The sequence below is a fragment of the Lactuca saligna genome, chromosome 9 (genome assembly GCF_052625555.1).
Source record: "Lactuca saligna cultivar CGN05327 chromosome 9, ASM5262555v1, whole genome shotgun sequence".
Classification (NCBI taxonomy): Eukaryota; Viridiplantae; Streptophyta; class Magnoliopsida; order Asterales; family Asteraceae; genus Lactuca; species Lactuca saligna.
The window spans coordinates 20,586,362-20,603,430 of NC_136425.1; the positions used below are offsets into that span (position 1 = coordinate 20,586,362).

Consider the following 17,069-nt stretch of genomic DNA (forward strand, 5'->3'; position numbering starts at 1 on the left):
GACCCATAGTATGTTGTCATTCCAACCCAATGGTTGAGGGCTTGGGGGATTTCATCTCAAGGATGATTGGACCCATAGTATATTGGCATTCCAACACGATGATTGAGGGGCCTGGGGTATTCCAACCCGATAGTTGATTGGTCCTAAAGTATGTTATTACTATAACTCTGTAATTTGTTATGTATTGGTATTTTGGGGGAAGTCACTAAGCTTTGGGCTTACAGTTTGGATTATGTTTCAGGTACCTCAGTGGATCACGGAAAGGCGAAGGCGTGATCGTGCACCTCCTCATGTTTTGATTTTACGATTTTGGGATTTCTCTGATGTGAAACTTATTTTGAAAACACACTATAATAAATGATGGTTTGTGGTTGTTTAAAAAGTTTAAAATTTTCAAGAATTTTACGAATGTTACACCTTTGCACAAAGAGGCATCTCCACCGACCAAGAAAACAAAGCCACCTGCTTCACTGTTTTCTTTCAATCATGCCAAACGAATTGAATCCAAAGCTACCCGTTTTGGTGGATCCTTTTTGCCCGCTTTTCACGCGCCTATGTCGGTATCCCTTTATCATGAACAAGTCGAACTTTATTCCTCACTAATCATTGTTGTCTAATTAATGTAGACACAATCGTTTGATTTTTTCTGCCTTTTGATTTCAACCGATCAACGTCTTATTCTCTTTTTTGACAACCTAGACCTAATCAAACTTGTTCCAATATCAATTTTCCACCGAACAACAAGACAAGGTCATGACCACCTTTACCGTCTTCCGTCACCCGCAAAACGAACCGAATCAAAGCCACCTACTTTGATGTATTTTTGTCCGTTTATTCCACACCTTCGGTTAGTGTCTCTCCACCTTAGAACAAGCCTGACCAAGAGAAATCAGGGTTGATGTTGAGATGCTTCAACTCGTGCTCAAAAACAATCCACATCCCCTTAAACCGAACTTAGTTCCCACTGTGTCTGCCCCGCAGCAAAGGGCTACACTTTTCTTAAAACCGACTCTCAAACTGGCCACCCTATGCCTTCACAAGCCATAGGCTCTGATACCACTTGTTAGGATCGCTACTAGCCCAACCATGCTTAACATAGAAGAACAATGAGGTTTCATTTTCTAAAATCAATTGGTAATAGAAGGAATTACCCATTGCCTTATATGCTAGCATCTAGTTTTTCTTTTTGCTGGTGTAGGAATGGGTTTGCACCCAACAATCCTCCCCTCAAACCCAAGTTCCGCCCTTGGACTCCCATTAACAACTGTTCATCAGGTCCAATCCTTTTTCATACCGTCGATACTCTCGAGACATGCTCACCTAATATGGGTCATCAAGAAGACTTTCGATACAAGGCTTCAAGATCAACTTCGTTGGACAAGGAATTACTGGGGATTGTGTCACCTGCGTCGACCACATCATTCAGGCTACGAATGTAGATCTGATACCACGTGTAGGTATACCATCTGATATTACATTGGTGCCCAATGTATGAATTGAACAAAGAACAAGAACGAGGAATTACTGGGTGAACTTTATTGCTGGAAAAAGTTAACTTAAATTTCCTAAACATTAACCATATTTATACTAATAAAACTAGACTCCTACTCTAACAAAAAAACTGCATAAAAGAATGTTTCTTAAAATACCCCTAGAACTAAAATTGTCACATATTTCCTCTTGTGATAAACTGATTAATCTAACAATGATTACAAACATATAATAAAATATACACATCAAGTTTTTGGTGTTGTTGTTAGGGATTTGTTGTCAAGTTATTTAAAGCTTATTTTATATATTAAACTAAACACATCGGCTTCCTAATTATGTCCTTTAAGTAGTTCTTAGCTAACAAATTACAACTAACCATACATCCAAAATTGTAATTCTTTGCCTAAGGTATGTATCAATTATGGAGTTAATTTGAAATGTATCGTTCATTATACTTCTCATTATGCATACTTCTTAAAGTACATCTTTTTTTTTTTTGCATTTCCCCACACCTTGCAATTATCTTGGTTTACCATCCTTCATAAAATAAAGCTACTATATATTAGCTACAACATAATTAGTTAATGCAAACCCTAGTTGAAAAGTAGACTCATACAACTCTTCCACAATGGGCTTCATATTGTTCCACTTAACTTTAGGATCATGTGCCATTTGCTCTACACCCGATCAACCTCACTTTCATCTTCAATATGTTCATTGAAGAGTCAAAAATTCTATCAAGTATCGATTTCACAAATATATATAAACATATGAAGTAACTAAATCTGGTTTCAGTTCATATTATCTGGAAAACAACAAAGGTCACAAGAGTTTGTATGAAATCTGAAAAAGTGTCCAAGTAACATATGTTGCAACAATATTTATAGTGTTATCAACGTATACAAAATATACTATGAGACTTCGCCATTAAGTACACAGTTTACAAATGCTCCTAGAAATACATAGATATATCAAAGTCACCTAAACTTTGATATAAACAACACTACCCTATGAAAATATGATTCTAAGACTTGGCATCTGAATATCTTCGCAACATATGAACTCAAGATTCATGCTCTTCCTCGTGGACATCATCATCATTATCTTCATCCTCCACTTTGTAGTATGTGGTCCTTAACATATATTCATCACATAAGTTAAGGAATGAGTCGTTTGCACATGGTAAAGTGGGTTTGAAGGTTGCTTTGAAATCCAAAAAGAACATGTAAATAAGATCATCATTAGAGCCTTCATCACATACATAAGTTTTATTTGGGGATTTTTCTTTTCTTCTGCATAATGTCTTCGCCATTTCATACTCTGAAAATCATTTTTGATAGTCAATAATCACACCAACATTGGAATCGATTATGTAATGGATCATTACAAACACACAACTTCCTATTTTAGTAGATTTAAACTTCAAAAACTCTAATTGTAAGTAAGCTCTTGCATGCAACATTGGTGTTAAGAATTAAAACATGTAAAACCTTCGTCTTCCTCTCACGGTCACTCTCAATCAAAAGTGCCGTTTGTGTAAATACAATGTGAGTTCCCAACATCAAATCACTCAAGTAAATTGGAACGAAATGAGGGTTTCCTTATGGAAACCAGGCAACGATAATAAAATGAAATATTTTTCAATTATGATGGCAGATAAGGGGAAAAAACAAAAGTGTGACTAAAAAAAGATGGCATAACCATTTAAACCTATAAATAAATTAATATTAGATATTAATGAAAATGATATAGGAAAATAGATTCACTTTTTCCGCTCAAATATATATAAAAAAAGAAAACTAAAAGAGGGAAGAAAACATGATTTTGCAGTAAGAAAAGCACATTACCGATGTCATATATACGAGGAGAATGATGATGAGTGGTGACAGGGAAGAAGCATGAGAGAGAAATACAGACAAAGAAAGGTCGATGTCCTTTCCCCCTTTTTCATCACACACAAATTCATATTTTACTCCTATCTTCCTCAAATCACAAGAATATTAGACCCTCTCTCTGCTTTTAAAACATTATAAAACTTCAATATTTTGACCATCTTACTCCCTCCATCACAAAACAAGGAAAAACAGGTATTTTCTTCGAGGAACAGCAATGGGAGCTCGTTGTTTCTACTTTTCTTTTTGTGGGTGGTCTAGTTTGAAATCCAACGATACGCATCCATCTGATTTGGGTACGTGAAGATTGACCATGGGTTTATGGAAATCTGAATCTTGAATTTGTATAATATAATCACTGTGTCATCGCTCATCAATTGTATTTTTATGTATGACTGCAATGTGTTTGATAATTTGCTTCAGAGAACGGTGGTGGGGATAGCGATAAGCTAAAGCTGCCAGCTTTTAGAGAGTACAAGTTAGATCAACTTAAAGCTGCTACCGGCGGGTTTTCTGTCGATAATATTGTCTCTGAACATGGTGAAAAGGCGCCTAATGTTGTGTACAAAGGAAAGCTCGAAGATGATGATCGTTTGATCGCTGTTAAAAGGTTCAACAAGTCTGCTTGGCCTGATACTCGCCAATTCCTGGTATGTCACCACATATTCATCCTTCTTTATCGCAATTCAGAATGTTCTTGTCTTTTTGGTAAACAAATTAAACAACCTTGGGAAACTGATCGGAAAATTGATCGCTTGATATGAATTGGTCAATAGTCGCTAGTGGTCAAGATTCTAGAGGTCCCGTGTTCAGATCTGATGATTTACCAACAGTACGATCGTTGGCAGATGTCAACAGTTTTCATCCATTGAGTGTGCTTCCCGATGTCTTTCAAGAAAAAACAAACCCAGATCTCATCAACCAAATTATTCCCTATAATTTATTCAATTTGATCAAAAAGTGAAAATTGAATTACAGGATGAAGCAAAAGCAGTGGGGCAACTTAGGAGCCTAAGATTAGCCAATTTATTGGGATGTTGCTGTGAAGGAAATGAAAGATTGCTAGTGGCAGAGTTCATGCCTCATGAAACTTTATCCAAACATCTCTTTCATTGTAAGTCTTCATTAAATTTTCAAACTTCAATCAATTCTTTATACACAAAAAAAAACTAATAATAAACAATCTCAATTCAGGGGAAACCCAACCTTTAAAATGGGCCATGCGATTAAGGGTGGCTCTCTATTTGGCACAAGCACTAGATTACTGCAGCACAAAAGGCCGATCTCTGTATCACGATCTTAATGCTTACAGAGTCTTGTTTGATCAGGTACTTTCTTAAATCATTTATAATTTATATTCGTGTTCTTATTATTTATTTATAAACATTTTTACAGGATTGCAACCCCAGGCTTTCATGCTTTGGCCTAATGAAGAACAGCCGAGATGGAAAAAGTTACAGTACAAACTTAGCTTTCACCCCACCCGAATACATGAGAACCGGTATGAGAAAAGAAAACTGTCGCTAAAAGTGAAAAACAATTTCGTGACATTTTATATGTAAAGTGATTTTTTTTTTTTTTTTTCTATTGTAGGTAGAGTCATAGCAGAAAGTGTAATTTACAGTTTTGGCACCATTCTGCTTGATCTTTTGAGTGGAAAACACATTCCTCCAAGCCACGTAAGCTCTTTCAAGTTTGAGTGCTCATTTATTTCCAGATCTACTCTAATCCTTACATAATCATTTTCAGGCACTTGATTTGATAAAAGGGAAGAATTTTCAGATGCTAACAGATTCATGTTTAGAGGGTCATTTTACTAATGATGATGGAACTGAATTGGTAAGGATAGCATCACGATGTTTGCAGTATGAACCTCGAGAGAGGCCCAGTGCCAAATCAGTTGTGGCTGCTCTTGCTCCTCTTCAGAAACAAACAGATGTAAGTGCATTTGTTGCATACTTTCTAAAAGAAATTCACAATTTTGTTTTTTCCTTTAAGAAATGACCCTTGAAACATTTAGTGACAAAATTTAGCGACACCTTAACAGATTTCTTCGCTTGTCTTGATGGGAATTAATGACGAATCTTCACCAGCAACACAGATATCCAACCTGTCGCCACTTGGCGACGCTTGCTCGAGACTAGATTTAACTGCCATACACGAGATACTTGAAAAGATCGGATATAGTGGCGATGAAGGGGTTACGGATGAGGTAATCTCTTGAAAAACACATTTTGATTAAATTTACGATTATACCCTCCTAAATGATCCTCGAATCCCGCTATGTTTTTCTTTTTCAGCTCTCCTTCCAAATGTGGACAAGTCAACTTCAAGATACTTTAAATGGTAAGAAACGTGGGGACAACGCTTTTCGAGCTAAGGACTTCAACACTGCCATCGAATCTTACACAGGCGTAAGTCCGGGCCCATTTGTTAACAGAACATGTTGTACTGTGTTCCATATGTATTCTGACAAACATATATCTGACACACAATTCGTCTTTTTCTTTCTTTACTTTTATACTAACCAACATCTATCTGTGTGACAAAATCTGTCTCAATAGGAGATTATACAATCTGCTATTGAGACAGATTGTCAAGAGTTAGAGAATCTGTAATAATGTTTAAATCTTTGGAGGTGCAGTTCATCGAGAGTGGGACCATGGTGTCACCAACTATGTATGTGAGAAGGTGTTTGTGTTATTTGATGAATAATAAGGGACAAGAAGCGTTGGGAGATGCGATGCAAGCACAGGTGATATCGCCTGATTGGTCGATTGCGCTTTATCTGCAAGCAGCTGCTTTGTTTAGCCTAGGAATGGACAATGATGCACGTGAAACACTTAAAGATGCGGTTTCATTGGATCCCGAAATGAGGGGGAATTAAAATTGTGTTGTGTTTTTTTTTTTTTTATGTTGCTAGGAATGTTGTTTGTAGTTGTGGATATGTGAATTGTTTCCATTAAAGGCAACTTTACTTTTGTTATTGAATGAGTGTTTGTAATGTTCATTTATCAAATTAAATGAGTTGAAAAAGTATGTAGATATGTGTACAAGTCTTTGTATTGATAAATGCTAGTCATTTGGTATGGACAAATTCCATATAGAATGAAAAGTATGTCAATTTAGTTTTTATGTATGGAGACATGATATGAAAACAAATATTTAAGAGGTTTTAGTAAAATAATTATAATCAAATAAGAAACTTGGTCATCGTATAAGTACTTATTACCCAATAAGTTGATTTCGTATTTAAATAATTGGTTCTTATTTGTACATATTTTTTTTCAAAAATAAAAATCTACCCAAAAGTATATTCCCTTAAAGTTTAGAATAATGTATTTTGCTCCTTTAGGTTATGTGAGACAAAATATGAGAAGACATAATATGCATTCTTGTATAATGTATAATGTATGGTGTGGCTGATGTTATTGAGATAAATTATAATGTTTTATTCCATCCAAAAAAATAGTATTTGGATCAGCTCTTGATCTCCATTCAATGCAAAAAATGCCTGAATATCATTTTCATTATAAACATTAAAAATAACTTTGAAAAAAATATCAAGTTTATAAGTTTTATGGAGTCTAGATTTGTCTTGTCCCATCAAGTATCACAAAAAAAAAAAGGAGCATTGGACAACCACAATTGCCATGTATTTAAAGTACTAGAGAGTACACAAATGAGTGAACGACTAAAAAAGGTTGCTTTAAGTGGTGCTAGTTTGGATATTTTTTTCAAGAATCATTGGAGTGAGAAAAAAATTTAAATTAAAAAAAAAAAAAAAAAAAAAAAAAAAAAAAAAAAAAGTTTTTAAAAAATAATAAAAAATTAAAGGAATTACCACTGTAAAAAAGTGTTGACCAGAGGCTAGTTCTATACCAAAGAAAAGGATCAAAAATAAAATAAAAATTGAGGGACCTCAAATGTAAAGCTTTGAAACTTAAACGGATGGAGAGGTGAATGTAATTCCCTTAAAGTAAAAGGGTCCAATTTATAAATTCTAAGAAATTGAGAAAATGGGATCGTGACTGATTTAACGTGACGACAAGTTGGAGCCATAGTAACGTTTGTTAGTTGTTACTTTAGTCGACAAATTAGGCAAATTTTTATAAAGTTTTCTAAGATGTAGACAAAAAATGCAAGCTACGATTGTTTGGAAAAGGCTTAAGGAGTGATTCGTAATGAATTTGAAAATGATTCCAGATGAATTGATACAAAAATGAAAATGATTTCAAATGTACCCAGAAAAAAGGATCCAATGTTTTTTGTCTAAATCTATGTATCTCACAAGACAAAAGTTTTATGTTTTTTTTTTAAAATGACATATATCCAAGTAACCAAGTGAAATAGTAGCAGGATAGACTACGACCATGGAAGCTTGAAATAAAGATACACGTGCTATGCTTATGTTTTATCGGTTGTAACCCATGTTTTTAGTATTATGAATGTAAAATAATGCGTAATCAAACTTGGGCATTTGTAAGTTACGAAATAAGATTGTAACAATGTTTTATTAAATACATAAATTTGTACTGTAAAAATATCGTCTGTTGGGTTTTTTTCGCCTTAAAAAAAAACATATGTTATTTGTTGATTTTGTTATTTAATGTGTAAATATTTAAGTGAGACTCATTTATAAACACGTAAAATGTTTATAAATATAAAAGTTTATAAATTACTGATACGACATGACAAATGATAGCTTGACAATATTTTGGACCTTTAAACATCATTGGAGATGTTGTGGCCATTTTTATGAATATCCCACCCACATGAAAACACTTACGATGAGAGATAACATAAACTAAAACATTGCAAACATTGCAATTTTTAAGCATACAAAAAAAATACTCTAGAGTTCTTAAAAAATTATAAGAAACAGTTCTATAAATTGTAAGAACTTTTGTCTCTAAATTATTGTCAAGTGTAAACTTTGAGAATTTATATTTAAAGTTATAATTTCTAGTCTCTACAAGACCTAGTTTGCATACCTTTCTCTAAGATTATATTTCGACAAACTAACTTATAATTAAGTTTTTATTTTATAAGCAAACTTATCAATATAAACTGCTTCAAACTAACATATCAATAAACTATCTTGTAAGCTACTGTGTAAACTACATGATTACAATAAACTACTTTTATAGTTTTATCAAACACTACATTACAATAATTCATATATCAAATTTTAACAAATATATCTACCTCCCACAAAAATTTCTAAGAAACATTTGTTCCTTAAAAGTTAAAAGCATTAGATGTGAAAGAAAACGAAGCATGTAAAATTCATGGCATTGGTTCACTCATAGAAATATTCTGAAAATACTCCAAAATTATTTCAGGGTTTTGAACAACTTAGTTGATCTATATGATTTCATCAATCATCAAAACAAAAAAAATCTAAAGAACCCTTGACTATTATAATTAAAATTAAAAAACAAAGTTGAAGATTCACATTGGTGGTCTCCCAGAACCAAGTAGTTGACCTACAAGATTTGTGACCTGAAGATAAATGAGAGAGAATGTTACACATTCACATATGTTTGAAAAGGTTTATAAATATATCTATATTTGTTTGCATTATGATTATAAATCTTGAAAAAATATTTAAAGAAATGTTACCTGCCAATATTTTGAAACACAACGATCAATGCAGCTGTTTTCACCCATGTTTAACTCAGACTCTTTGTACCTAAAATATTACGCTATTCAAAATCACATCTTTGAAACACTATATTTTGAATTAATGTGCCTTGAAGGACTTTTTGTATTATTATTATTGTGAACAGAAGAGAAGAGATGATACCTTTTCTCAACACATTTAGCAAAACATGTATGAGTTAGCCTGCATCAAATCATACATATGTGTTAAATATTATAAAACTTGCATAACACAGGAAATGGAAGAGAATATACATTATAGGGTGTTGTTTAATTAATAGAAAGGTCTAAAATATTTATGTCTAGGCATAATGAGTTTTAAACACATTACAAAAGAATCCAAAAATGAAGGTTCTTACTTGTTAAACAATTCAACCCTGTACTCCATCTCCTTCTCTGCCATTCCAAAGATCTATACATCAAGAAAAACACAATAAAGTAATTACAACCTAAGCTTTAGAGACAAGAAAACAAATGGAGATGCAATGCTTTTTTTCTTTTCTTTCAGACCAATGAATTGCTAAAAACAAATCAAATGGAGTTTACCTGTTCCTTGTCTAATGCAACGGGCATCTCATTATTTGCAGCCATTGTAGGTTGAGTGGAGATGAAGAAACTAACAATAACCTGCAAAAATTTTAAATACAGATTATAAGTGTTTGAAAGGTATCAGACCAATTATCAAGTATTTTCACATAAGAAAATGGAACCACTGCAGAATTTCTGTTCTATCGATTCAGAAAAATGTTATTAGCAACCATACTTGATACAATGCATTAGACAAATAATTGTGTATGATCAACAACTCCCTAAATCAGTATTTAAACTGTGACAAACTTGGAAGATTTACAAAGAGGGATACTTCTGGTAAGGGTAAACATCGGACTGCTTTTTGTTATGTCAAATAATCCAATTATGCATATTAACCAATCAATCACGATCAAGAGCAAGAACAAAGTGAGAATTCGATCATTTCTCACTATCTCATTGGTAAGTATGGTTCAGATCCATTCAGAACCAAAAAAGACTCGATTCTTTACAACAAAAAAGCATCCCGAAATCACATCCACTATAAATCAAGTTCGACTAATAAAACTATTGAAGAGAAAGAAAGGGATTTTTTTCAGATTTTGATATCATGATATCAGAGGGGTCACAATAGCGATTGAAGAATAAAAAAAAAAAAAAAAACCCTCCAGCGATGTCACGGTAGCTCTGTTTGGGGTCGACTTCAGAGGAGGTTGTTTGGTTCGAATGTATAAAATGCTATTAAAGAGAGAGGGAGATAGAGATAGGGATAGAGGTAGAGAGATATTACCTGCGATGAAACTCCTTGAACAACCCTGTGACGAAGTTGAGAAGACGCAATGGAGAGGTTGTCGGCTGAACGAGAATGAGAGGATGTTTAGGTTTACCTGATAAAGCTGTGGTAAACTGGTAATATTTAGTGAGGGCAAAATCGTAATTGCCATTTTCCATTTTCCATTAATTCCAGTAGGACGGTGAAAGAATGGATTTTCCTTCGTTCGAAGGAAAAATATTTAATTTCATTTCATTCCTACAAAACAGAAATTCCATTCCTACAAAACAAATAACCAAAGAAATTAGAATCATTCTCTTAAATTTCATTTCATTCCTATCAACCTAACAAGTAGGGAATTAAAATCTTTTTCCCTTAATTTCATTTCATTCTTGACACACCCTTAGACTATTCCCATTAACAATCCAACACAATCTAATTTTTCAATAAAAAAATAATTTATTTCTTTTTCACATATACAAACCAATCCAATCCAATTATCTATACTCATTAGAAACCCAACCCAACCTATTTTATAATAAAATTTTACATTTATAAAACGATATCAATATTAGTCTTATTTTGTAGAGAAAAATAAATTAGATATATTGATATACTTTATTTTATTTTATATTAAAGATAAAAATTACTTATAAAAAAATTACTTTTTAGCATAAAAATTAATTGGTTTCTACCATGAATTTGCCATTCGAGTTGGGACGAGCTGAGGGCGCCCACACAAACAGGTTCACAAAGGATTGTTTCATTTTAATTTTTTAATATCTTTTTCCCAAGAAGCGGCTCGCAAAAATCCCCCGATGGAGGGTAGTCTTAGGGTTTTAGGAAGGTAAGACGATGTGGTATGGGTCTCGTTGAGACTCATTGTGGCTGGGATGGACGCCAAAAACGGCGTTGCATCTCGTTGTACACCGGCCCGCTTGGTCGTTTTGTTGCTTCTCGTGGTAACAACCACCTATAGCAACGACGTCTTCTTCTTCTTTCTTCCTCTTCTTTTCTTCACCTTAACAGAGTATAAAATGAAAACACAATCCCCTAATCTCGTTGTGGAGAAAAGATGATGACGTAGTTGCGTTGTGGGTGGGTATGGGTGTTGCTCATACCCAATGCTCTAAAAGAATACCCAATTTGGACACTGTTTCCTTTTGGTTTTTGATACTAGGCACAATAGTTTTCTTTTCAACATTAATGTCATAGTTCTTTCCATTTTTTGCATTCGGTCATTTTTAGATTTTTATATTTGTACTCGTACTATGGGCATTAGGACTTTAGTAGTGTAAATCTAGGCTCCAAATCAGGCAGTTGAAATCGATCCTTTCTCGTAAAGCAACCGGTAAAAGTAGTGAGCTTTGATTAAACGAGGCTAACCTTTGAACAGGTCTTGTCCAAATAAACTGATTTGTAAATAATAATTGGCCTACAAACCGATCTCAAGCAGGGGCTTTTATTAGTGTCGTATTTAAATGAAACAAAAATAATTCTTACTACAAGGTTAAGCTAATATTAGTTTTTGGAGTAAAATACATGAATTGTCTTTTGCGTAGGGCCAAAAAAAATACATTTAGTTTTTATTTATAAAAATTAACTTGGACTTTTGATGTATTGCTTTTTTCACTTGGACAATCTTATGTATATAAAATGATTTTTTTTACTCTTAATAATTATTTCTTTTAAATTTCTTTTGTTTTGTTTATCTTTTAGATTAAAAAAATAAAATATGTATCATCCTCTTCTATTTCTCTTTCCCCATTTTCCTTCTACCTTCCTTGTAAACCAAAATACACTACATCATCAGTGATTGGAAACAACAATACATTACATTACCGACAAAAACCCAAGTATCAACATTGGTATTATCCCCATCGCTCTCATCCTTCTTTCTCTGACGAGACCAACCACTGCCCTAGCCGATATACAACGTGGTCAACTCCTATCAGACCTCCACCATTGACAACCATACACATGCCCTCCTCTTTCTTCTACTCTCGTTTCTGATCGTCAGCTAACCCAACCAAAACCATCATCGATCACCTCCCAGAAAACCCAATGCTCTCTATTCATTTCGTCTCATAACCCTAGCAGCTGCTACCCACCGAATGAGTAGATTTCATCGGGATTCCATCCGGGGAGTTACAAATCAAGAAGGAGACGAAGTACAGTACTTAGGTGAGGGATTTCTTGAAGCTCGCAGGGAACGACACATATGGTATGAATGGGTGAATAACGATGGTTTGAAGGGGGCGACGATCTCTACTCTGCCATCGTGATATCCCTCTGTCTCTCTAGCCATCTTTCTCGGTATTGCATATGTACATGTACATGTGTGTGTGTTTTGTGGTTCTTTTTTCTCTCTGATTAGTCAACATGAAGGTTTGGAATTAAAGGGGTGGGAAAAATAAAAGGGAGGGTAGTAGAGTGGGCATGGAAAATAATAATAAAAACATCAAACTAATTGCAAAATAAAAACACAATGGTATTATGGTCATTTCAGCTTTAGCACAGACTAAGTTCACAACAAAATCGTTTATCACGGATGAAGCGTACAAGTTTAAACCAAAAGGGGATAGTCCGAGTTAATTTTTGAAAGTAGAGACTAAATGTTTTTTTTGGGCTTGCACGATGGATGATTCGTGCAATTTACTCTAGTTTTTGGGATTTGCAAATATAGGATTAGCTTCCTTGGTAGATATTTTACCTCTGAGATTGGAGGTTCTTGGTTTTAATCTGGGTGTTTGTGGTTTCTACTAACTTGATAGTATTAACTTTTAATCATTAACTAGTCGTTAAAAAATAGTTTTTAGGATTTTTTTTTTTATAGATTTTGTTGTATGGTCTGAATTTTATACATAGATATTGGACATATATAATCCTATATAGTTTTGGAGTTTCAAACATATCATGAAAGCCATGATTTTTGTAACATCTCAAAAATACGATCCAAAATTTCCATTTTCAATTATTAAAAAAACCATAGTTATCAAATGATCACATAAAATCATAAACCATTGTATCTCAAAACATCAAAATCATTTGTCAATATCACAGTGAAACATCCCAGGCTAAAAACATGGTATGTGCACTACAGTCATCCCGAGCTCTCTCTTGCTACCGGAAGTACCTGAAACCAAAACCGAAAATTATAAGCATGAAGCTTAGTGAGTCTCCCCAAACTACCACATACCATACACATAATTATGCTACTAGGAGATACGAGCCCCACCTACACTCCACTAACTAGGAGATACAGACCCCGCCCACACTCTGCTGAATACGAGATACGGGCCCCGCCCACACTCGGCTAAATACGCGGACCCCGCCTACACTCGGCTAACTATGAGATACGAGTTGTAACATCCCAATATTCAAGGTCAAAATTTTCGTTTTCTAAATAGATTATAACATAAAAACCATCGGTCTAAAAACATTCATAATGATATCTGATGTCAAAATCAATATGTCAATAATCCAAAACATGTCACCATAAAAACTAGTTTGTCAAAAGTAAAATAATTCAGAGTAGACACCCAGGAAACTCCATGCGGAAAACATGTGTGTGTGATGCGTTGCTACACCACCGGCTCCTTCCCCTTAGACGAAAAGGTACCTAAAACCAAAACTGAAACTGTAAGCACAAAGCTTAGTGAGTTCCCCCACCATACCCATAGCACATAGTCATCGATTTCTTTCAACCGGTAACCGGGAGCTACCCTCCCCTTCGATATCTTTCAACCGGTAGTCAGGAACTATCCTCCCATTCGGTATCTTTCAACCGGTAACCGGGAGCTACTCTTCCCTTCGGTATCTTTCAACCGGTATTCGGGAACTAAACTCCCCTTCGGTATCTTTCAACCGGTATCTGGGGACTATTTCACCCCTACCTCTATCACATATTACATGTCATAACATATTGGTTTCATGATAACATACATAGAGCATATTGAGTCATATAATGACATATCATAAGCATACAACTATACATGTGTGGGTTTTGTCCACCCCTTTGGTATCTTTCAACCGGTAATCATTTCTGGTATCTTTTAACCGGTAACCAGGGGCTAGCACGCCTTACTACTACTAACACATACTCAACACAGATATAGCAACCAGACAATTATCACAAAGATAACCATCTCACCCATAATCACCTACTGGTGGGCCGACATTGGTGCCGTAGACCCACCCCTACTGGAAGGTAACTCAACTCGTGAGGCTGACTGCTGAAAAGCTGATCGACAGATGTCCAACTACTGCTCCGCTGATCCTCCGACTATAAATCCCATAAAACACTTAGTCAGACACTGATAACTGTTCTTAGGGTAAAATGACTATTTTACCCTTGACCAAGTCAAAGTCAAAGTCAAAGTCAACTTTCCAGTGGACCTGACTCGCCGAGTTGGGCCTCCAACTCGTCGAGTCCTTACCCTTCACCTGCCCTTCTTCACGCTTCTACTCATCGAGTTTAGCAATGACTCGACGAGTTCTCCTTCTAAAACAACCTCGAATGACCCTTCATCCGACTCGTCGAGTTGTATAAACAACTCGTCGAGTTTATCCTCGTCCTACAAACAAGTCTGGTCCTTGACTCGCCGAGTTGTATGAACAACTTGTCAAGTTCATCTTCAAAAGTTGGGAGATTGTCTTGGACTCGCCGAGTCTGCTCATGCACTCATCGAGACCTATGAACTCAAGGTTTATGGCTAAGTCCAATACGTTGGGTTCACTCCCTTGGACCCTCTAAAACCCTTCTAACACTCAATCGGGTTCCTTCGAACCCTAACAGAAACGTGGTGTCAAGCCTCGGACTCGCCGAGTCCCAAGAACAACTCACCGAGTCGAGATTGTCCAAGTCTTATTTCTCGATTTCTGATGTACAACACTTGTCCAAATGATAGATCTAGGCTCCTAAGATCGATATAGCACAAAAGTTACGAACTTTTACGTGCATGCATGGGACTATGAGCTAAAAAGATCCTAAAAGAAGCTCTTAAGTTGCATGGGGCTTTCCATGGGTGCAAAAGCAGTCCCTTTTTGCCTTCTAACTCCTTAAGGAGCCTAGATCTAAAGTCTCAACCCCTAACCATGCTTGCAATCATGGTTGGTCACCAAGAATGGCTTATAAGAGCCCTAAATCTCCCTAAAAAGGGATCTAATACAAGAAGGAGCAAGGTGTCGACTTTATACCATCCAAGAACTATAGATGATGCACAAGTTTGACTCATCTGGCCAACCTCTTGGTTCCTCAAGCTTCTTCTTCCTTCTTGCCACCACAAACCACCAAGAATCACCAAAAAGGCCTTTAGATCTTCACAACACGATTAGGGTTCTGTATGGAGTGTTCTAGGAGCATAAAGGGGCGATGGAGGTTGTATAAGGTTGTTTAAATAGGATGCAAACCCTCAGATTAGGGTTTGCCCAGCCAGAGTCTACTCGTCGAGTCTTGTCGCCGACTCGACTAGTCCGCCACTTAACTCCCGGGTCTAAACCGCTACTACTCGACGAGTTGGGCCATCAACTCGTCGAGTCTCAGTCCAAATTGCGAAACATACTTAAATGAAATACATACCAGGAACCGGGTGCTACAAATCTCCCCCACTTATTATAGACTTCGTCCTCGAAGTCTGATGTTCGTTCTTGGAAAAGCTCTGGGTAATGCTCCACCATCTCGTCCACCGGCTCCCACGTCCACGATGAGCCCTTCTAGTGCTGCCATTGCACCTTCACTAGCTCGACCCTCTTGTTCCTCAGATCCTTCGACTTGCGATCGAGGATTACCACAGGTTGCTCAATGTAATCCATGTTGTCGTGAACCTGAATATCCTCCAGGGGCAACACTACCGAGTCTTCCACTAGGCACTTCCACAGTTGGGAGACATGGAAAGTATTTTGGATCCGACTGAGTTTGGCTGGCAGATCCCAACTGTATGCCACCTTGCCCACCCGGGCTATAACCTTGAAAGGTCTAATGTACTTAGTGATGGGTTTTGGACATAAGAACTTTCCCTATGTGCACATACAACTCTATAGCTTGGATCTAGGTTTCACTAATTGAACATGCAATATATCCAAGACTTTCATGGCTAGATCTAATGTAAACTAACAATCAAAATCATATGAAAACAGATCTAGATTAATACCTTGAGTTACTTGCTTGAAACCTTCTTCTTCTTGGAGCTTAAAGTCACAAATGTCACTCCTCTAATGGATTACAAACACCAACTAGCAAGAAGATGATTTAAGAGAGATGAGGAAGAGGGAAATCGGCTCTAGGGTTTCTCCAATCATAATAGTGGCCGATTTCCTCAACCCTGTGGGTCTATTTATATTGTGAGCTCTTAGGGTTTCACCTTAAAACCCTAATTAGATAACTTAGCCTCAAAGCAATCCAAATCCTTTCCTAGATAAGGCCTTGGACGATTTCTAGGTGATCCACATCCATAAAATCGTCCAACCCATATCAATAAGAGTTATCATCTCAAAATACAACTTTCACACATTTGACAGTTTATACCTCTTTATTCAATTAATCTCTTTAAGTCACCAAATTAATTCCTAATTAATTTAAGACTTATATTAATCTAATAATAATATTATTCTTTTAACATATTATTCCTATAATACATTAATAATAATATTTCTTCTCTCTAAATCATCCTATCAAGTTGCTATGGTGAAGGCAACCCAAAAGTACCATGCACAACCGGGTC

General features: G+C 35.7%; 2 protein-coding genes across 3 annotated transcripts; one reads left to right on the forward strand and one right to left on the reverse strand.

Moving 5' to 3' along the window:
* The first annotated feature begins 3,353 nt into the window (after positions 1 to 3,353).
* LOC145014655 (serine/threonine-protein kinase BSK5-like) lies at positions 3,354 to 6,422 on the forward strand. Of its 2 annotated transcripts, XM_078973087.1 has the most exons (11): positions 3,354 to 3,510; positions 3,566 to 3,679; positions 3,807 to 4,033; positions 4,362 to 4,497; positions 4,578 to 4,711; positions 4,779 to 4,884; positions 4,977 to 5,062; positions 5,133 to 5,321; positions 5,431 to 5,595; positions 5,684 to 5,797; positions 6,028 to 6,422. In XM_078973087.1, exons 1-11 carry the CDS (start codon positions 3,390 to 3,392, stop codon positions 6,268 to 6,270), a joined length of 1,635 nt encoding a protein of 544 aa, XP_078829213.1. In that variant the 5' UTR covers positions 3,354 to 3,389; the 3' UTR covers positions 6,271 to 6,422. The 2 variants fall into 2 exon arrangements, with proteins under 2 accessions (XP_078829213.1, XP_078829212.1); XM_078973086.1 differs by lacking the exon at positions 3,354 to 3,510 and having other exon boundaries at positions 3,544 to 3,679.
* A 2,225-nt stretch (positions 6,423 to 8,647) lies between these two features.
* TIM10 (Tim10/DDP family zinc finger protein) lies at positions 8,648 to 10,489 on the reverse strand. Its single transcript, XM_078972512.1, has 6 exons — positions 10,366 to 10,489; positions 9,594 to 9,674; positions 9,407 to 9,459; positions 9,193 to 9,231; positions 9,009 to 9,078; positions 8,648 to 8,888 (listed from the first exon to the last, which is right to left on the reverse strand). The coding sequence occupies exons 2-6, from the start codon at positions 9,636 to 9,638 to the stop codon at positions 8,838 to 8,840; spliced, it is 258 nt and encodes an 85-aa protein (XP_078828638.1). The 5' UTR covers positions 9,639 to 9,674; positions 10,366 to 10,489; the 3' UTR covers positions 8,648 to 8,837.
* Positions 10,490 to 17,069: the final 6,580 nt, after the last annotated feature.